The 23,280-nt window shown below is 50.1% G+C and overlaps 1 protein-coding gene across 1 annotated transcript in view; it reads right to left on the bottom strand.

Annotated features, from left to right (window-relative positions):
* The window catches only part of NRXN2 (neurexin 2), a 251,516-nt gene that overhangs the window by 149,582 nt on the left and 78,654 nt on the right, over nucleotides 1-23,280 (bottom strand). Inside the window, exons 7-8 of the mRNA XM_077821683.1 lie at nucleotides 3,753-3,914; nucleotides 2,796-3,234 (exon numbers count right to left, since the gene is read on the bottom strand). Of these exons, the coding sequence (XP_077677809.1) occupies nucleotides 2,796-3,234; nucleotides 3,753-3,914 (601 nt within the window). The remainder of the gene's footprint in view (nucleotides 1-2,795; nucleotides 3,235-3,752; nucleotides 3,915-23,280) is intronic.

Below are 23,280 nucleotides of genomic sequence, written 5' to 3' on the forward strand. Positions count from 1 at the left end.
TGCACCAACCACATTTGAGAGGCTAATGGAGAGGATGTGACACGGCATGTCTCTCTCAGCCTGTCTGTTACACCTAGATGATATCCTAGTGCATGCTAAAACTTTTGAACAGGAACTGATACATCTACAAATGGTCTGCGGTAAGCTGAAGGATGCCAATTTGAAACAGAACCCAAAGAAATGTGAGCTGTTTCAAAAAAAGGTAATCTCTCTTGGGCACACTATCAGGGAGGAGGGAATTTTCACTGACAAACAGAAAATTGAGGCTGTGCAGAACTGGCAAACTTCCCAGACACTCACAGATGGGGAGAGTTTTGTCGGACTCTGCTCCTATTATAAAAGGTTTATTTGTGGGTTTGCCAATATTGAAAAAATGCTGCATAGGTTGGGAGAGAAAGGGAAACCATTTCAGCAGTCAGCAGAGCATTTTCAGAGTTCAAACAGGCTCTTGTGACTACTCCTATCTAGGACTGTCCGTGATTCAAAAGACCTTTTATATTGACAGAAATACTAGTGCTTACAGATCGGGGGCAGTATTGACACAAGAACATCAAGGACTTGAGAGCACGATTGCTTATTACAGCAAAAGTCTAAATTCTCTAGAGTGAAATTACTGCACCCCTCAAAAGGAACTCCTGGCTGTGGATGAAAGGAAATGGGGCAGGGAAAGAAAAGCTCCATGAAGATTTGGATGGAAGTAAAATTGTTTGGGGTTGGTTACGCGAAATATCCAGACAGAAAGACACTGTAAATATGTAAATAGTTAAGTTTGCATCATACGTAATTTGTTAAATAGTTACTTTTCTTTCTATCTGGGATGGGTTGCTCAGGATGTCACCATTTTGGACTCCATCAAGGTGATGGGTGAAGATAAGATGAGGGGTGTTTTCAGGCTCCGGATAAACCTTGCTGTTACTATTCAGCGGAAACACAACCCTTCATTTAAGGTAGTTGTAAGAAGCCATTATAGATCCTTTAGTGACCCAGGCAGCTGGAACAATAGGGCCCTCCAACCAAAACACAGGGTGTTACAAAACAAAGGCACATGCAAGGCACATATGGATGGAGAAGTTTCACCGGCTGTTGCTTTGTAGAGGTGTGTGTCTTTGTGAGAGAGAGGCAGAAAGACCAGAGGAAGGAAGGGAAAAGGCAGCAAGGAAACACCATATGCAGTCACAAAAGCACTGGGAGCATGGTCCTTGGAAAAAGCTAAGAGAGAGAGCTTTTGGGCCTAGTGCTGGCTACAGAGGAGCTTGGAGCTATGAGCAAAGAAACTCTCTGTTTGATTCCTGCCTTGTTCAGAGAAACTGGACTTTGTCCATTCTTTGTAAATAAACAGGTTTGCATCCATCACCACTTTCTCCTCCTGGAACAACTTTCAAGACTCTGAATTTTTGGTTTACTGCTCGGGTCAAAACGAGGTCACAATACATACATGCACCCATACATATGCACTGATTCACATACATGCTCTCAAACACAATTCACACACACACTCACACAATGATTCATACATCCCCATGCATTCATGCACACCCATGCACACACTAATTCACACACGTTCACTCAGACATGCACGATTCTCACACATACATGCACATGCATAAACATAAGAACGGCCATACTGGGTCAGACCAAAGGTCCATCTAACCCAGTATCCTGTCTTCCGATAGTGGCCAATGCCAGGTGCCCCAGAGGGAATAACTAGAACAGGTAATCTTCAAGTGATCCATCCCTTGTCACCCATTCCCAGCTTCTGGCAAACAGGGGCTAGGGACACCATTCCTGCCTATCCTGGCTAATAGCCATTGATAGACACATCCTCCATGAACTTAGCTAGTTCTTTTTTGAAGCCTGTTATAGTCTTGGCCTTCACAACATTCTCTGGCAAAGAGTTTCACAGGTTGAACATGAACACATACACAGAGGGAGCTGATATGCACATAGGGACAGCGCTGACATGTTCCTATCAGTAAGGAACTGTGCATATACACATGGCCAAAATGAGAACTTATATCGACTTAGACAGGCTTTGAGATATTTCAACCAGCAGGGGGCAGCACTGCATCTAGCTTTCTCTCTCTCCCTCCCTCCACCCCACCCACTTATGGGGAGCTGTAGGTGATGCTTCTGTCTCTGTTCCCTGCCACTCCTGGGCCTATTTTCTCACCTCTCTTAATGAGCCACTAATGAGCAGCCAATTTGTTATGCCAATCAGCAGCGAGGGGGGAAAAGGGGGTGGGGGGGAGACAGCTTTGGACTCTCTATTGGGCAGGCCCTTGGGAAGGACTATAGTAGGATCAAATTTGCTCCCTAACCCAAAGTGCAAGGCACAATTCAGCCTGAGTGCCTCCACTGAGCTCTGTGACTCAGCAGGTTCCCCCCAACACACATGCCCCACCTGCTGGCCCTCATCCAAAGCCCAATTGCAGCCCCTACAGCCCACAATGCACGGCAGAGCCACCAGGTGGCACCATGACCTTGCCACATTGCTGCACAACTTCAGACACCCCAGCTGGGGGCTCCTCAAGGGTGGGGGTAGAGGTGAGCACATGGGGTCTCTGTTCTGGGCAGAGGGGATTCCTGTAGGCAGGTGACATGCAGGCACAGTCTGGAGGGCAGAGGTGGCATGGCACTCCCTGTGGGTGGGCAGAGTTCCAGGCAACCAGGGCACAGGGAGCAGGCAGAGGTGGGAGATGGGTCTCCATCGATAGGTTGGGGATGAGGGGACAGAGGTGGGCATGGGTTTCCCCATAGGCTGGGGTGTTGCAAGCAGGGCAGAGGAGCCCTCTCACCTTTACGCCCATCACGCTGGAAGTCCACATGGCACCACTCGCCATCATTGACCTTCTTGTTGCTGGCCTGCATCTTGATGCCCCCAGAGCCCATGTCGAGCAGCAGGTAAAGGTGGCCGTCCAGCAGCTCCATGGCAAAGTAGTCAGCCTTGTGTGGGCGCTCAGCCCGGCCCTCCCGCGGGGGCTGCAGGCGCCCATGGCTGAAGAGCAGCAGCCCGTTGGGCTCGGTGGTGCGGAAATCAAAGGAGATGGAGCCAGTCTTCTTGGTGTTCCACTTGGGCAGGGAGATGTAGGCCTCGGGCGACTCAAAGGTGACTGGATCCAGCGCTGCCACATTCTCACAGCGGAACACCAAGTCCCCATTGATCTTCATCTTGGGGTCACCCTCCTTTGCCAGGCGTGACAGCTCCAGCTTGAAGTCATTGTTCTTGTACACGACCTGGTGGGGAGAGCTGCAGTGGGATACGAGGCCTTTGTCCTCTAGGGGGTGCCAACTTCGATCTGGCCCCCAGCAGAGACCTGCTGACTGGCTCAGCGGGTAGAGAGATTGGCTAGCTTGCAGGGAGCTCGGGGGTGGAATACAAGGTCTTTTCCCTTTAGGGGAAAAAACAGCTCCAATCCGGCTTCAAGTAAACAGTGATCTAGAGCTGTTCCTATCTGATGGCTGCTGTGTGTAATGAGTTTCCTGGGTCTCCTTCTTGTTCCTATTGTCTACATCACACATCAAATTCCATCCCTGCCAGCCCCCAAACAAGATTCATATGGGAACGGTCCTCAATTGCCACTGACGAGAGATACTCCTGCACTTCCTGCCCTAAACTTTTGGGCAGCATTGCTATGGGAGGTTAAACAGCCCTTACACCCCACCTCATAGGTGGCTGCATCACAGTGCTGGTGAAGGTATCCCTATAGACATCACCCAGCCCCAGAGGCAGCTGCATGTCATTGCATACTCACATCTTTGAGGCACCCCATGAAGTTATTGCTGACAGGGGACCCCGGCAGGTCAGCTGTGTTGGGGCTGCCCCCAATGTAGAAAAAGTCATCTGAGCCCAGCATGGTATAATCCTCCTGCGTGTAGCCCGTCGTTGTCAGGATACCATCCACGGAAATGGTCACCTGTCCATCATGATTGCAGGGGTGGGGTGGGACAGTGGCAGGGAAGGGGAAGGGGAAGGGGAAGGGGAAGGGATGCGGGGGGGCGGTGGGAAACAAGCAGACAACAGAATATTAACTGCCTGGGGCTGGTGAGGGGCTGGGGGGTGATGAGGGGAGAGGTGGCTAAGCCATTTTTATGTCTGGTTGTCTCTTTGGAGGAATGCCAGTATTTGGGGCTTGGGGAAAGGGGGAGTTGAACAAAATTTAATGGGGGCTTGAAAGAGGCAGCACAAAATTTTATGTGGGAGGGGGACTGCAATGGGGTTGTTCACAATATTTGATGGGCTGAAAAGGAGGAGTGGACAAAAATTGATGGAGGGGCTGGAAAAGAGGGGACATAAGATTTGACCAAGGGAGGGTGGTTCACAAGATTTAGTGGGGGAAGAGGGCTGGGGAGGGGATTGTTGCAGATTTGTTGGGGAGGGTCTGCACAAGATTTGGTGGGCGGCTGGGAAGAGGGGTGCACCAGATTTGATGGCCTGTCATTAGCCCTGCCAGGGGGTTAGTGATATTATAGACAGCTAGACCTGTTGGGTGATGGATAAGTGCCATATATCCCATCCCAATCTGCCCTCCGCCCCCCGAGGCTGCACCCCACTCACCACAGCTGCAGCTCCTCACCGAGGTCCAGGTTGGGGTGCAAAGCTGACAGTGTTGCCCTAACCCAAGCCGGGACCTCCCACTGTCCACCCTGGTTGGCCTAGGGTGTATGACACAACTCCCCTGCCTTAATTTGGGCAGCTGGGACCTCTGCCACACTAGGGGTAAAGGCAGGTCCAAAGAAAGATGGGGATACAGGCACATCTATCGGGAGGGTGGCAATGTTTGTTAGTGAGGAGGCTGGGGGGAGGAGGCGGAATGGACGCTCTCTGAGGAAGCTGGGGACGGGGCGGGGGAATGGATGCTTGGTGAGGAGGCTGGGGGAAGAGGGGAAATGGCCACTGTGTAAGGAGGCTGTTGGAGGAGGAAAGGCCAATGTGAGAGGAGGCTGGGGGAGGAGAGAAATGGCCGATGGGGGAGGAGGCTGGGGGGGGGGAAATGGCCGTTGTGTGAGGAGGCTGGTGTGGGGAATGGCCGTTCTCTGAGGAGGCTGGTGGGGGGGTCGGGGGGAGAATGGCCGTTCTGTGAGGAGGCTGTGGAAGACGGAGGAATGGCCATTCTGTGAGGAGGCTGTGGGGGGAATGGCCATAGTGTGAGGAGGTTGTGTGAGGATGCTGTTGGAGGGGGAATGGCCATTGTATAAGGAGGCTGGGGTGGAGGTGGGGAACGGCCATTCTGTGAGGAGGCTGGAATGACCATTGTGTGAGGAGGCTGGAGGGGAGGAGATGGCTGTTCTGTGAGGAGGCTGTTGGAGGGGGAACGGCCATTCTGTGAGGAGGCTGGGGGGAGGGGAAATGGCCATTGTGTGAGGATTCTTGTGGGGAATGCAATTTGTGTGAGGGGGCTGGTGAAGGGGGAATGGCCGTTCTGAAGGATGCTAGGGGAGGGAATGGCAGTTCTGTAAGGAGGCTCGGAGGGCGGGCATGGGACAGTGGCCATTCTGTGAGGAGACGGGGGGGGGGGGTGGCCGTTGTGTGAGGAGGTTGTTGGAAGGTAAATGTCTGTTGTGTGAGGAGGCTGGGGAGGGGGACAATGGCCGTTGTGTGAGGAGGCTGTGGGGACACAATGGCAGTTCTGTGAGGAGGCTGGTGGGAGGTGGGGGAGAGAATGGCCGTTATCTGAGGAGGCTGCGGAAGGTGGGGGAATGGCCATTCTGTGAGGAGGCTGTGGGGGGGGGGGAACGGCCATAGTGTGAAGAGGCTGTGGGGGGAAATGGTTGTTGTGTGAAGAGGCGGGGGAAATGGCCATTGTGTGAGGAGGCTGGGGAGCAGGGAGAATGGCTGTTCTGTGAGGAGCCACAAGCTGGGGAAGGAGGGGGAATGCTGGGGAAGGAGGAGGAGGCTGGGGAAGGAGGGGGAATGGCTGTTGTGTGAGGAGGCTGGGGGCGGGGGATGGCCATTGTGTGAGGAGGCTGGCTGGGGGGGGGGAATGGCCGTTGTGTGAGGAGGCTGTTGGAGGCAGAATGGCCCTTGTATGAGGAGGCTGTGGGGGTGGGAGAATGGCTGTTGTGTGAGGAGGCTGGGGGGAGTGGGGGAATGGCAATTGTGGGAGGAGGCTGTTGGAAGGGGAAATGGTCATTCAGTGAGGAGGCTGGAGAAGGAGGGGGAATGGCTGTTGTGTGAGGAGGCTGGAGGGGAGGGGATGGCCATTGTGTGAGGAGGCTGGGGGCGGGGGATGGCCGTTGTGTGAGGAGGCTGGGGGGGGGGGGGAGGAGATGGCTGTTCTGTGAGGAGGATGTCAGGGGGCTGAATGGCCATTCTGTGAGGAGGCTGTTGGAGGGGGAATGGCCATTCATTGTGGAGCTGTTGGAGGGGGAATGGCCGTTCAGTGAGGATTTGGTGGTTGGGATGATAACCGCTGTTCCCTGAGTAGGTTGTGGGTAGGTGTGTATCAACCAGTCTGGGGCAGGACAGTGGGTAACTGTTGCTTTGGGAGGAGACAAGGGGAACAGCTGTTCCAGGAGGAGGCTATGGGGGCAATGGCCACTGTGGTATGGGTGAAGGGAACAGCTGTTCTGTGATAAGGTTGTGGGGAGGGAGTGAGTAACAACTGGTATGTGGAGAGGACAGAAGTTGGGGTAACAGCTGTTCTAGGGGAAGCTTGGGGCAGTTAACAGCCATTATAGGAGGGGTTAGAGGAAGGTAACAGATGGCCTGTGGGGCAGCTGTAACAGGGCCGTGTGTGTGTAGGGGTAATGGCTGGTTCATGAGAGGAGTAGGACAGGAGAAACAGTTGGTCAATGTGAGGCTGTGGAAAGGGTAACAGCCAGTCCACATGGGGGATACAGGGAGGGAAGGTATCAGATAGTCTGAGGGTAATGGTTGTTCAGACTGGGGTAGGTTGGGGTAAGAGAAGGCAGTTCTGAGCCTCTCTGCAGCGCGTGGAGAGACAGGTATTTCTCATCCTGTCCAGTAGAGGGCACTGCTTGCTTGCACGCACGCATACACACAGAGCTGTGATCCTAGCTATCCAGGAGCAGTCCATATACATACACACAGGAAATTCTCATTCTATCCTGTAGGGGACAGTTCTTGTTCTTTCTCTCTCTCTCTCACACACACACACACTCACAGGTTGGTCTGATCCTATCTAGCAGTGGGTAATACATACACATACCCAAGCAGTTATGATAAATATCTGCCACAGGGGGCAATAGGCATACAGGAACACACGCACAGTTCCAAACCTGTCTAGTAGGGAGCAATGCACAAAAACACACACTGCAGCAGTTCTGATCATGTCCAGGATGGGGCAGTACATATAAGCACGCACATATAGGCAGTTCTGATTCTATAGTTTTACACACACACACACACACACACACACACACAGAGGCAGTTCTGATTCTGTTCGGCGGGGTCAGTACATACACAGAGAATTATGATCATCTCCAGTAGGAGGCAGTACACATCCATTTGCACACATGCTTGGACTTCTGATCCTATCTAATAGGGAGCATCATGTGCGTGCACACACACACACACACACACACACACACACACACACACACACACAGTTCTGATCATGTCTAGTATGGGGCAGTACTTACAAGCATGCCCAAACATAGGCAGTTCTGATTATATACAGTATGGAGGAGTACACACACATGCAGACACAGAGGCAGTTCTGATCTTGTCCAATAGAGGGCAGTATATGTACACGCACACATGCATACACACACACACACAGTTCTGATTCTATACAGTATGGAACAGTATACACACACACACACAGGTAGTTCTGATCCTGTTCAGTGGGGTGCAGTACAGTTGCACACACAGTTATGATCATCTCCAGTAGGGAGCAGTATATATGCATGTATGCTCACACACACATTTCTGATCCTATCTAGTAGGGAGCATCACACATACAGGTTGTCCTCCGTTTATACAATATTGAGAAGGACACAAATACACATACAGACAGTCCTGAACAATACATTGAGCAGTATACACACACACAGAGGCCATTCTGCTCTTGTCTAGAAGGGGGCAGTACACCACCAAACCTAGAGGCAGTCCTCATTCTATCCTAGAATTGAGCAGTGTACACATGTACACATAGGCAGTTCTGATCCTATCCAGTAGTGGTAGTACATACACAGAGAGTGTGTTCTCTCTCACTCACACACACACACACCCCTGATCCTCTCTCTCTCTCACACACACACCAAAACAAAATCAGAGCTGCCTCTGTTCACTATGAAGCAGCATATACAACCACACACAGGCATTTCTGAACCTGTCCAGTAGGGGGCAGTACACACACACTCGCTGTATAGGCTGTTCTGATCCTATTCCAGTGGTAGTACACACACACACCAAGGGTGTATCAGTACACAGATAGCTCCTCTATTACCACACCAGCCCTCCCTGATGCCCCGTACATCCATCCTGTTTGCAATGGGAGGACCTGAACCCCAATGCCACAGCAACCCCTTGCAGCACAGATGGGGGCTTTGCCTCACAATGCTCGCTAACCGGATCACAGTGTTGACTCTAGTTCAGATCCAAAGTCCACCCCACTGTTTTGCGTGCTGGTTCTGATCCAGGCTTGATCTCTGAAGTAGTGGGATGAGGTAAGTCAGGCTCTGCTGGAAGCATTTTCCCCTGGTATATAGGTACCACAACAACCCTAGAACAAATTGTTAACCCCTTGTCATGAGGTTTGTGGGAGACAGGATGGGGCTGTATTTTGTACCCCCATCCTCCCAATTCTTGTTTCAACCCACCAAATCTTGTGCATATGAGGGCTCTGGCCTGGAGGAACCATTATGTTTATTGGGGGATTAGAAAGGGGGCCAGGAGGACTAGTTGTGTTTTTCTTTGTTGGGGAGCTGTATGTTGGGGGGCTGTTTCTTGATACCGAGTGGGAGTGCATGGGTGGGAGGTTATGGTGAGGGATTTGGGGGTGGGGAATTGTGGTTTGTTAAACTCCTTTCAATTGGTCCATTTCCTCTTCCCCATAAAGCAGGGGACGCGGGGGAGGGGAGGCTGTGGGGGGTCACATTAGTATTGGTCAGTACAACGACATGCAAAAGAAGTTAGAACAGGAAGGGGAAGGGAAGGGCAGGAAGGCGTATAATCCAAGCTGGGGTCCCTCCTTGTAGACAGTGCCCCTCCTCAAGTCCTGCTGTGTCAAAGGCTACAGCCTTGGGGTGGAACTGTCCCTTAAGCTGCTAGACAGGCTGACCCTGTGGTTGGAAGAGGCTCCACTAAGCACCAGGCCAATGAAGACCCACATCACCACATGGGAGCGACACTCAGACATGCCCTATGACATTCCAGCTAACAGAATATGCAGCAGCTGAAGTCATCCCTGGATCCTGACCTGGCTGCGTGAAAAGAGCAGAGGAAGCTCCCAGACAGAGTGAGTCAAGGAAGACTCTGCCAGAGACAACAGCCTCCCACCCCCAACCTAGAACTGGGAATAAAACAGGAGCTCCCAGCTCCCTCTGCTTTTATCACTAGACCCCCAGTTTCCTCCCAGAGCTGGAGATAGAACCCAGGAATCCTGATTCCCAGCCCTCCCTACTCTAACCACCAGATCCCACTCCCCATCCAGAGCCAATGACAGAACTCAGGAGCTGTGATTCCTAGTCCATCCCCCCAGCTCTAACGCACTGGGCCCCACTTCCTTGCAAGAGCTGGGCATAGAACCCAGACGTCCTGACTCCCAACCCTACCCTGTTCCCACTCCCTACCCAGAGTTGGGGATAGAAGGCAGAAGTCCTGGCTCCCAGCCCCACCTATTGCACACTCTAACCCACTCAACCCCACTTCCCTGCAAGAGCTGGGCATAGAACCCAGGAGTTCTGCCTCCCAGCTTTCTCCCATCCCATTGCTCTAACCACTAGACACCATTCTCTTGTCAGAGCCAGGCTAGAAATCTGTTAGTTAAAAACCAAAAATCTCATCTGCGAACAAACTGCCCACACTAAAAAGCTAATCTAAAAGGAGGGATCCCAGTTCAAACAGGCCCAGCATAGGACAGAGCGCTCCTGTGGGGAAGGGAGTGGGGATGTTTTGGATTAGTAAAAGAATTTGGGGATCTGTTTTCCTCAGACAAACTTAAAAGTTCAGACAGAAAAATGGCAGTTAGTAGGAACAGTAAGACAATCTTCATTAGCACAGTATTAGTACCACAGGAGTTAATTATCAGCTGGCATTAATCATGGCTCTTGGTTAATTAATTAATTAATCATCAAAGAGAGAGAGAGAGAGAGATCAGCGAAGAGAAAGAGACTCGGATGGACAGAGAGAGAGAGGAAAGCCATGCAGGGCAAAAAGGCAGAATGAGCAATAGCCAGAGCCATGCATGTTAGACAGGTTTGGGGGTTTCAATGCGGGGTCACGGACCAATGGGGGGCAGAGAGAGAAAAAGAGAAATGCAAGCTGAGGCATGCACGAGAGAGGGAGAAGGGGGGGGGCTTAAAATGATGGAGATGGAGTGGGCTGGCTGGGAGGTGGTTTGTAACGGGAGCACCTGTGTGATCGGTAAACAAGAGTGTGGGTTGTACTACAACCCCAGAACCCTCCTCCCACACACACCAAAGCCCTCCCTCACATACATCCTACAGCTCACACATACATACATACACACACACACACACACACACACGGCCTTCCCCACACAAACCAGAGATATACCTCTTCCCCACACACTGCAGAACCCTCTCTCTCTCTGTCACACACACACACACACCAGAACTATCCCCCTTCCACACACACTCCAAAACCCTCCCTACACCCACACGCACCAGAGCTATTAAAACACACATATACACACACACTCCCCCCACAAGAGCTCCTTCTTCACACACCACAGAACCCTCCCTCCCTCCCTCCCTCCCTCTCACACACACACACACACACACACACACACCAGAGCTAGCTCCCCCTTCCACAGCAGAGGTCTCCCCCCGCAACACCTACATTAGCTATCCCTCCACACACACGCCCCAGAGCTCTCCTTTGCCAGGCACATACCCCAGAACTCCCATCAATACACATGGACCAGGGCTCTCCCCCCAGTCACAACACAGTATCTCCACAAAGCTCTTCCCCTTACACACAACAGAGTTCCATACACACACAAACCAGAGCTTTCCCATCAAACAGTCACTAGAGTTCTCCCCCTCCACAGACCAGAACTCAAACGCACAGACATTTCCCCACTAAATGAGTTACTTCTCACATTCACATGTACACACGAGCTATCCCTCCAAACATCCACACAGCAGAGAGATTCTGCCTGCACACACACACCCCCCATAGATATTCTCCCCCCACATACACCAGTTATTTGCTCCCCCTTCCAGAGCTATTGCCCCCTCAAGCACCAGAGCAATTTCTACCCACTCACACACACGCACCACATTCTCCCACACAAGAGCTACTCGCCCTACACACATAACACAGCTATTCCCACACACACACAGAAGCACCAGAACTGTCATCCCCACCAACACACATCTGCTCCTGTGATTGCTCCTGTGCCTGACTTGTTCTCAACCTTGTCTCCAGCCTTGCTTCAGGCCCGCTCCTGCTTTGTTCCTGTCCCGCTCCAGTCCTGCTTCTTTGCCTGGTACTGGCTCTGACCCCTACTGCAATCACTAGGTCTGTCCGCCATAGCTCCAACCGCTAGATGTGACTGCTCATGCCCTCGTTCATGCCAGTTTGAGTAGCCCACCTAAAAATGGAGAAGGAACAGTTTCCACTACTGGGGTGGATCCTGCTAAGGCCATCTTCCTGTCTCATCTTGCAGAACCTGCAGACTCAGATTGCAGTTCTACCTCTCACTCTAGTACCTTGCACAAACATTTCTCTGCTAGTACTCCAGTTGGCTAATTGGTGCCTGACACACCCCCTTCTTCTGCTCCAGCTATGGCACCCACAATGTGGGAGGTTTACCTGGAAGTGCATGTGTACTGCAGTTCCTCATGTAATTTCAGAGACTTAGAATTTGCCTGAGTGCATAATGTCCCCACCCAGTGCAAAATACTCCTGACTTGGTAGAGTCCGTTGATGGTTCACTCCTTTCTTTGGACCCAGTCACTCACCAGTCCTGCCCCCTTAGAAGTCACTACCTTTCAAGGTTATAGAGAAATCCTTCAGTGCGGGTTGACCCATGCACCTCATTCTCTGGCCCATCACCTATGACCCACATATCCACTGGATGACAGGCATGAGGCATATTAGCTCACCATACTGCTGGTAATCTTGCCTCCCGAAGTCCAACCACAGAGCAGAAGTCCTCTGCAGCTCTGCCTGCCTCCAGGAGTATTCCAAGACAGAGGGGGTTAGTCCAAAGGGAAACTCGGCAATCCCCACTGCCTTCCCAATAGCCTCGGTATCCACCAAATATCAAGACTTAGCCAATGTGCTCAACAAAAAGGAAGCTGACATCTTGCTGCCCCATCGACCTCCATGTTGAGCAGGGGGACCTTTCAGGCATATCTATTCTCCCTCAGAACATGAGTTACAAGTTCCCCAGAACTATCACCAAGAAAATCTGCAAAAGGGGTTCATCCGTTACTATCTGGAACTGTACCCCTTACCCCCTCATCAAGCTCTCTGAAAGACTTTGCTCTGCCAAGGACTTCACTAGATTGGACCTTTGTGGAACTCATAACTTGGTTCAGATTCAAGAAGGAGATGAATAGAAGACTGCCTTCTGCACAGAGTGTGGACACTTGGAGTAGTTGGTTATGCCATTTGACTTGTGCAATGCTCCGTTGACTTTCCAGCATTTAATTAATGATATCTTTAGGGAAATGCTGGGCCAATTTGTGATTATTTACCTCGATGACATCCTCTGAGGACCTTCATCTGCAGATCCAGGTCTCCACAACCAACATATACACTGCATCTACACGACGGGGGGAGATCGATCTAAGTTACACATGTGAATAACGTAGCTGAAGTCAACATACTTAGATCTACTTATCGCAGGGTCCACACTACGCTATGTTGATGGGAGATGCTCTCCCATCGACTCCCCTTGCGCTTCTCATTCAGGTGGAGTACATGAGTCAATGGGTGAGCGATCTATGGTCCGCTGATGCATCAATCGCTGCGCTTCAATCCCCTGGTAAGTGTAGACAAGCCCCTAAAGACACTCTGCCAGAACCTATATGCCAACCTTAAGAAGTGTGAATTTGACCAAGGCACAGTCAAATTCCTTGGGTATATTGTTTCCCCAAAGGGACTAACTATGGACCCGTGCAAGTGGCAGCCATATCCAATTGGGTTTCTCCAAAGGACATACAAGAGGTACAGTGATTTCAGGACTTGGGCGACTTTTACCAACAGCTAATGGGGTTTTCTAGCCTTGTCACTCCAATGACAATGCTTTTGTGAAAAGGATCCAAGTTCATCTGGTCCTTAGAAGCCCACCCTGCCTGAGATCCGCTAAAAAAGGCATTCACCACAGCACCCATCCTTATCCATCCAGATCCCACTAAGCCATTCATGGTGGAAGCTGACGCATCAAACTTTGCCATAGGTGCAGTGTTATCAAAACAAGAGGGCCTCCATAGCCAACTTCAAGCCTGTGCCTTTCATTCCTGTAAACTAACTCCAGTGGAAAGAAATTATGATATCTGGGACAAGGTGGCCTTCGAGGAATGGTGTCATCCTTTAGATGGAGCCCAGTTCCAAGTCCAGGTCCTCATGGACCACAAGAACCTGGAATCTCTCCAAATGGCCAGACATCACAATCAACGCCAGATCCGCTGATCCTTCCTTGTTGCCTGATTTGACTTCATGGTAACTTATTGTCCGGGGACAGGATATTGAAAGGTGAATGCTCTGTCTTCCAAGGATGAGTATCTTGAACCTGGTGGAGAACCTCCTTTCACAGTTCTTAAAGTGCCAAATTTTTGTCAACGGCTCTGTAGACAGCAGTCTGATGCCCTGCATTCATTCTCTGCTGTCCACCACTGTGTTTGCAACCCTGATCTGCCAGACCCTGGGAGGTGCAGATGCCCAGCCTGACTCAGAGTTCAGACTACAAGATGGTGTTCTCTATCACAGGGATCTCATTTGTCTCCTAGAGGGCCAGCCTAGACTTCAGGTCTTTAAATTATGACATGACATGCTGCTTGCTGGTCACTTTAGTCAATCCAAGACCAGGAGCCCAGTTTGGCTAACTTTCTGGTGGCTGGGTCTATGCGCTTACATCAAGAAACATATAAAGTCCTGCAAACCTCTACTCTGGAACCAAGAGTCCATCCTCCAGACAGCTTGGCTTCCTCCAGCCCTTGCCAATTCCACCCCAGCCTTGGTCGACTGTATCTATTGACTTCATTGGGGAGAGGCTTCGCTCTCATGGGCACACAATGATCCTAGTCTTGGCCAATCTCCTAACTACGACGGCGCACTTGGTTCCATCCCACGCCATCCCTACCACCCTGAAAATGGCAGATCTATTCCTAGAGAACATCTTCTGTTACTACGGATTACCAACTGGCACCATGTCAGACTGGCGTCCCCCATTCATTTCCCATTTTTGGCGGGAGTTTCTAAGACTTCTTGGCATTGAGGCTCTCACCTCATCTGCCTATCTCCCACAAACTTATGGGCAAACGGAACGAGTCAACCAGATTCTGGAACAGTATCTCCACTGTTTTTTGAATTACCACCAGGATAACTGGTTTTCCCTGCTTTCCTGTGCAGAATTTGCCTATAGAATGCAACCCATGCTTCCACCCAACAAAGCCCATTCTTTGGTAACTACGGCTTTCATCCACGTTGCCATCCAGACACATCCATGTGTTTCTAGTACCTGCTGCCATGGATTTGACCACCCACCTGCATCAAGTGCACCAGTAACTCAAGGAATAGTAGTGATCTGCTAAAGAAGCTTGCAAGCACCATGCTGGCCAGGATTGCCAGATCACCCCAACCTTGCCATGGTGTTTGGTTTGGTTTGGTTATCCACACAGAATCTTCAATCAGCTCACCAATCAGCCAAGCTAGATCAGTGGTACCTGGCCCCATTCACAATCTCAGACCAGGAGAACCCAGTAACATTCAAGTGACAACTACCCAAGTCCCTAAAGATCCATCCTATATTTCATGTCTCCCTTCTAAAGCCTTACACTGAGAACGCATTCCTGAACCGGTCCAACACACTGCTACCACCCATAACCATTAGAGGGCAGGAAGGATACTTGGTACAACGATTTCTTGACCCCTCCCACCCCCCATGAGTTAGGAAAAACTCCAGTATCTGGTGGACTGAATGGGCTATGGTCCAAACGACAAGTCCTGGGAACCAATAGAGAACATCTATGTCCCAGACCAACTATGGGACTTCCACCAAACTATACCAAGATGCCTGGCCCTAGAGCCATTAAGAGGTGCTCCTCAATGAGGAGGGGTACTGTCAGGAATCATGAACCTGAGACCAGCTAGCTGACCTGCAGATTCTCTGATTGGCTGAGAGGCATCACCAGGACTGTTTTTATGCCCAGCAGCAGCAGTAGGCTAGTGGCCGCTCAACACTTAAGCCCGAAGCTGCAATTTCTTCTGTGTCCCCTGCCTTACTCCAGAACTACTTCTGCCTTGTTCTTGTCCTGCTCCAGCCCTGCTCCCTTGCCTTGTTCCTGACTCTAGCTCTGACCCTTGGCTCTGTTCCTGGCCTCTGACTACTGTACCTTACCACTCCTGCCCCAGTTCATGACACACACACAGCAGAGCTATTGCTCACATTCACACTTATACACAGCAGGGCTATTCCTCCCTCCTCCAAAGGTCAAGAACTATGGGTTTAAGATCCTTTCAACTGAGCTTACAGCTGGCCAATTCAGCCTTCTGGCAGGTTAATGAGCCCAGCTGAGCAGCAGCAGAATCACCTGATTGGCCAGCCCGCTCAATTGGCTGCAAGGACTCAGCAGGTCTGAATTTAAGCTCAGCAGGCCGTGGTTGCTCAATGCTTATGCGTGCAACTGCAATCTCCCTTGTGCCTGCCTTGTTTCCAGCCTCGCTCCAGCCCTGGTCCCTTGCCTGGCTTCTGACTCTTGGCTTGTCTCCTGGTTTCTGACTTCAGCTCTGACCCTTGGCTCTAACCACTAGGTAAGACGGCCCATATCCCAGTCCCTGATAGTTTGAGCTGCCCAAAGAACAGAGAAGACCTGATTTGGCTGCAGGGATGGACCCCTACAAATCCAGGTTGATGCCCTGCAGGCACATAATGTAGCACTGCAGGTGCAAGCCACATAGTCAGTGACTCAGGCCCCTCCAGAACCAAAGATCTCAATACCTGAAAAGTTTGACAGTGATCACACAAAATTCCACAGGTTCTTGAACCAGTGCCTTCTCCTGTTCCTGCTGGACCTGCAGTTGTTTCCCACAGACCGAACCAGGGTGGGACTCATCAACAATCTGCTGACTGGGGGAGCATTGGCATGGGCCTCTCAACTGCTTGAGAAATCTAGTCCCCTCTTGAGTCAGTTCAAGGAGTTTGTCCAAGGCACAACAGTGATCTTTGACCACCCAAATTGTATGCTCAGGGCAGAAGCCATGCTCCAGGTCCTGAGGCAATGATGCCAGCCAGTTGCTAACTACGCTGCAGATTTTTGACACCTGGGTGACGGACACAGAATGCAACAAGGCCTCTAAGCACTATTGCTTCCGGCTTGATCCAAATGATGAAATCAAAGATGAGCTTGCATGGATAGAACTCCCCACTGCTCTGGATGCATTTAGCAACCTATGCATCAAGACTGACAATCCTTAGATTGCCAAGAAAGGAGAGTGGCTTCTTAATTCACATCCATCTCAACAGCACTGGTCAGCCAATATCCAGTGCCCGCCACACAGTCTGAACTTGTGTAGGTAGTCATGGCAGAGAAGGCCTGATGCCAGGTATTGGGTCTCTGCCTCTACTGTGGGGAATATGGGCACTTTGCTTTGACCTGTCCTGCAAAGGCTAGTTCTGTATCTTAACTGGGAAACACCAGGCCACAGCTCCCAGACCTCCCCACTAGTGTGGCATCCGATCAGCATCAAAGCACCTTCTGCTTCCACTCTGTCTACGGCATCCTATTCTGATGGAGGTCATCTTGAAAGCAATGATTGACTCCGGCTCCTCCAGAAGCGTTATGGACTTGGACTTCACTTGCGCACACAGGATCCCAGCACAGCACAAGGACTTACCCAGTGTAACAGAATCCATTGACTGATCACTCCTTTCATCAGGTCCCATCACCTCTGAGACTGTGTCCTTAAAAGTCAGAACCCTTCAGCGGCATCGCAAAACCATTCAGTTGGGTCTGGTTTATTCTTGCACTTCCTGGCCATTCATGGTGTTATCACACTCATGATCCACACATCCTCTGGAGGGCAGGAATGATTCGTTTCCTTTTGTCCTACTGTCAATAGTCTTGTCATCCTGAACCAGGTCTTAAGTTGGAGGCTAATTTGTAGTATAACTCCAAGGAAACCCTGATCTTTTGGTTACCCTGGAACAGAAAGGCTGAATCCAGTAGACTCTCCGTCATCACCTGCCTCGACAATACTGGTGAAATATTGTGACTTTGCAGAATTCTTTGACAAGAGGAAGGCTGATATCCTCCTGCCTCATGGTCACTATGACTGTCCCATTGGCCTCCAGCCAGGGGCCGACATCCCTTTTGGACGTATTTACTCCCTCTCAGTTCCTGAGTTGTGGATGCTCCAACAGTATCTACAAAAGAATCTGAAACAGGGATTAACCCTCCTGGTCCATATCTGGGAAGGGGATGAGTGGAAGACTGCCTTCCATACCTGATAGGGGCACTTGGAATACTTACTAATGGACTTCAGGCTGTGCAATGCTCCTGCAATGTTCCAACATTTTATCCATGACACTTTCAGACACCTGTTGGACCAATTCATCGCTCTCTACCTCAACAATATCCTTGTTTTTTCTGAGGATCAAGCCCTTCATGACCAACATGTATTTTGAGTTTTGGAAAGGGTTTGCCAGAATTATCTCATTGTTAAATTGGAGAAATGTGAATTTGATCACAGTATGATCAAGTTCCTCAGGTGTATTATATCACCTGATGGTCTAACTATGGAACTATGCATTTATGTCCCAGGTGGTCAGCCTAGGCTCAAAGTTCTGAAATCATGTCATGACTCACTGCTCGCTGGTCCCTTTGGTGGAACTAAAACAAGAAACTTAGTTTTATGGAACTTCACGGTGGCCAGGTATGCACTGGCATGGACTAGTTTACCATGAAATATGTTAATTTCTACAACTTGGTCTCCTCCAGGCCTTGCCCACCGTGTCCCTGGCCTTCATTGTAGAATTATCTTGCTCCCATGATTGTTCAGTGGTGCTAGGCGCAGTTGACTTCTTAACTAAGATGGCCCTCTTTGTCCCTTCACACACATTCCCTACAACCCTGCAAACAGCCTGCCTCTTTCTGAAGCATGTCTTCCGGCTGCCGACTGGCATTGTGTCAGACAGAGACTCACAATTTGTTTCCCATTTCTGGCACAGGCTTTTAAAACTCCTGCATAGAGAGCTCTTTTCCTCAGGCCAATGGACAGACAGAATAGATAAACCAGATCATAGAGCAATACCTCCAGTGGTTCTTATATTATCATCAGGATAACTGGGTCTCCCTCCTGTCATAAGCCAAGTTCACCTACAACAATTCAGTCCATGCCTCAACCCAATAGAGCTCATTCCACACAAATTATGGCTTTGATCTCTGCTTACACCCAGCATTGCCCAGAAACTCCCCAGTTCCTGCAGCAACAGACCAGTCACCCATCTGAATCACAGACAACAAGAACTTACAGAACATCTGGAAGCCTCCAAGGAAACCTACAAGTGTTATGCTGATCAGGACTGCCATGCAAACACCTCACTTTAGCACTGGGGACAAAGTCTGGCTATCAACTTGAAATCTCAGATCAACCCAACTATCATCAATAGCTAGGCCCATTCAAGATTCTCAAGCAGATCAACCCAGTGATATTCATGTTTCTATTCCAGAGTCAATGAAGACCCATCCTGTGTTCCATAGCTCCCTCTTGTGGACCCCTTCCCAGGTCAATACCATCTGTCGTCGCCAGCCATTGTCTTCCCTGGGCAAGAAAAATACCTTGTCCAACAGATTATTGACCCCAAGCAAGTATAGGGCAAGCTTCATTACTTAGTGAAATGGGAGGGCTACGGTCCTGATGACTAGTCATGGGAACCGGCAGAGAAAGTTCATGCACCACGGTTACTACAGGACTTTCATCAGGCCCATCCCAAGTAGCATGGGCTGAGGGCCCCTAGAAGGCACCCCGAAAGGGGTCGGTACTGTCAGGAACTGTGGGCTTACATTTCCTCGGCTAAGCCAAAGCTTCCAGGCAGGTTAATGAGCCGAGCTGGGCCTCACTGGCCGGCCCACCTGATTGGCTGAAAAGTGCCAAGAGGTCTGCATTTAAGCTCAGCAGCAGCAGGTCACTGGATTGTGCATGAATTGTTCCCAGCTTTACTCCAGCCATGCTCCAGCCTCATTCCACCCTTGCTCCAGACCTACTCCTGCCTAGTTCCTGTCCAGCTCCAGTCTGCTCCAGCCCTGATCCTGACTCTGGCTCCCAGTCCCTGTCACAGAGCTATTCCCACCCCACACCCGCACCAGAGCTATTGCCCTCCCTACATACACATTAGAGCTATTCCCAGCCTCCCCAACCCCCCCCACATGCATCAGAGCTATTCCCCACACACACACACACCCCCCAGAGCTATTCTCCACGTACACGCACCACAGCTATTGCCCAACACACACACCTGAGCTATTGCCCCAAGAGTTATAGCCCCCCAACGTTTACGTGTCTAGAGCTTTTGTCCCACACACATGCATGTGTGCAACGTAGAGCTACTGCCTCCCCACATGCACCAGATCTACTCCACACATACACACACAAACACACACACACACACCCCAGAGCTATTCCCACACACACCAGCATGCACCCGCTCCACACACACAAATGCACCAAAGCTATTACCCCACAGATGCACACACAGGCACCAGAGCTATTCCACCTGCACATACACACACGAGCTATTCCACCTACACACACACACACACACACACACAGAGAGGCACCAGGGCTATTACCGCACACACTCGCATACACACACTTGAGGTATTCCACCTACACACACACACACAGGCACCAGAGCTATTACCACACACACCCGAGCTATTCCACCTTCACCCCCCCCAAAGCTATTACCCCCCATATACACACCAGGGCGCTTTCCCCCTTCCCGTCACATTGCCTATATGAATCCTAAAACTCTGGGCATAGATTTTGGGTGCTGCCTTTTCAGTAATGGGCAAAATGCCTATTCAAGGGAGTCAGATGTCACTGCTACACACCTGCACACCCAGGGGGAGTGTGTATGTTGCACAATCACACAAAAGCAGAAAGGAGCAAGGTTTTCATTGTACAATTGCACACCTATGCACAAAAACACATACACTCAGCAGCAATGTGTGAGTTGCACAGACACACAGAGCAGAAGAGTGTTGGTTCGACACACATGTATACATACTAAAGGAACTGTGTGTTATATTCCACAATCGGTGTTGCACGCTATGGGGCAATGTCAGTACACAATCATACCTAAGTCCACAATCAACTTGCACACACATGCACAAGCACATTCATTGTACTATCACCCACCCCCAGAGGACCCATGTGAAACTGTCCCTCTGTGTGTGCACAAGCATGAGAGGCCACAAGTCCGCTGCACAATCACACTCATCCCTGGGCACTGACAGCAATGTGATGTGTTTGATTCACACACATCACACTAGTATATGGCCATCATCCCTCACCCACTTATGCATGTGCATGTCGCAGAACCCCTCTCCACCCCGAGACACTCATATGGCAAGGACTGTTGCAGGCGGCTGCTCACACACTGAGTCCTAGGACACTCTCCTGGCTGGTGAGATCAGATGGGAGAGCTACCCCTGCACTGATGGAGGGGAATGGGCTGGTTATAGGTGGCTGGCACCATCCCAGGGAATCATGCACCCTGGTAGCTGTCTCAGCCCCCCAGACCAGTGGGGAGGGATGTGTAATAGTCACAGACCAGAGTCAATTGTGAACCTCCCCACACACACTCCATGGCGTTCCCTGGGACCTTAACACTGTGAACCCAGGGATACTGCATGCAGCCACCTCTGGGGCAGAGCATGGCAGAGCTGCACAGATCTACACATTCACATATTCATACCCTTGCTTCACATTTCCTACAAACCCTGAAACACATACACCTCCACGCACTCATATGCCTCCATGCACATGCCCTACACTCCTTCACCCTGATGCTCACATCATTGAACACTTGCACTCCCATGCACACACCCTTCACACTCATATGCCTCCTTCCACATTCCCTACAGGCTCACCCTGCCAATGCACCCCCCTCCCCTCAGGCAGGGCACTGGAACAAGGGGTGCTGGGGATGCAGCATGCCTCCTCGTTTGGCAACAGAATACCTGGCTTCCATTGTACACAGATGTTACTGTTTTATTCAATGGCTTACTGTTCCCTGCTCCAGTGCACATATCCTACAGGCTCACAGCCCCCCAGTGCACATGCCCTACACACTCCACACCACCCCCACTGCACATGCTCCATGTGCTCACTTCCTTCCACCCCCCATGCACACTCCCAAATCGCACACAGGCTGGAGCTATGGTCTCTACCCCCTGGCCCCACATCCTTCCTGAACTGGCCCAGACTACGGTGCTCCTGTTAGAAAGGCACTGGCAGTCAGTCAGAGCTGTGGGAGGAGTGGGGTGGGGGACAGCAGGGAAGGGGAAGGGGAAGGGAGGAGGGTGGGAAGGATGGTGTCAGACACAGTGTTAGTTCAGCCCCAGAGAGTCGCTCTCAAAATAAAAACCGGACACAAGAGCAGCATGCCCCAGTCAGTCCCAGCATGCCATGCGGTATGGAGGGCCAGTGGCGCCACCCGTGGCAGGAGTGGGAATGACAGCCAGGACATCCAGTGGGGTTAACGGGTCAGCCTGAAGCCAGCCACACCCATCGGGTGGGATTCCCAATGGGACTGGGGGGACATCCCCTATAGGCCTGGTCCAAAGCCCACTGAGGGCAACGGAGAGACTCAGCTTTGGAGAAGGTGTGAGCGGATAACCCCATGGAACTACCCCAGATGCATAGTGCAGAGGGGTGGGGTGAGGGGGAAATGCAGTTTGCACCCCTAAATTAATGTTCCCTTTTTCATTGCCCCCATTACTCCCACCCCCCAATCAACATCTGGTCCTGATCCCACTGGCTGCCATTAGCCCATTTCCCACAATCCCTGGCGGGTTCGCCGCCATGGAGCAGATGTGACGCGCACAGAAGTTGCTTCATGGGATGGTGTTTTCCATGGATTTTTTGTTGTTGTTGTTTTTGGGGGGGAGGTAAAAGGAATAAAAAAAATGTAAAACCAAAAGAGAAATAATAAAGAAATAATATATTTTTTATTTTTTTATTTTATTTTTTTAAAATCCAATAAAGTTAAAAAAATTTTGCTTTTCGAAAAGAAAAAAAAAGTTTTTTCCCCAAAAAATAAATAAAAATATAAATAAATTAAAAAATGTTGCTTTTGGAAAAGAAAAAAAAAGACTTCTTAAAAATGTTTTTGGTTAAAAAAAATTAATTACAAACTTGAGCAGTTCAAAAACAATGGTTTTTTTTAATACCACATTTAATAGGTTGGTTTTAATCTTATACCAACCCGGGTTACTGGTTATCGTCAATTTTATACTGACATTGATTTTTGGTTCATGTCAATTTTATACCAACCTTGGTTTGGTCAATTGGTTGGTTTTCAATCTACACCCACCTAAGTTTGATTGTACGGTGAGTATTAGATTCTTTTCATTTTGTACCAACTCTGCTCTGGCAGCAGGGTTGATTCTGCACTGACTCCAGGGTGGCTGACCAGTTCATTTCCAGTTCTTGATTTTAGACTTATCACACAGTTTGATTATTTAGTTGTTAATTTTATGTGTGTTTGCGTAGTTTATTGCAACCTTTAAGTTTTGAAAATTACATTTCACTTTCTTTGTGTAGTACTTAAAGAAAAAATTAAGAAATTAAAATAATGATAATTAAAAACCCAATTAATTAAGTAAAAACAGAAAGGAGGGAGGGGAAAAGATAAAACCCACGGCAAACCAAACGATTAGACAATTAGAGTGATA

This window comes from Eretmochelys imbricata, chromosome 7 (assembly GCF_965152235.1).
Source record: "Eretmochelys imbricata isolate rEreImb1 chromosome 7, rEreImb1.hap1, whole genome shotgun sequence".
Taxonomy (NCBI): Eukaryota; Metazoa; Chordata; order Testudines; family Cheloniidae; genus Eretmochelys; species Eretmochelys imbricata.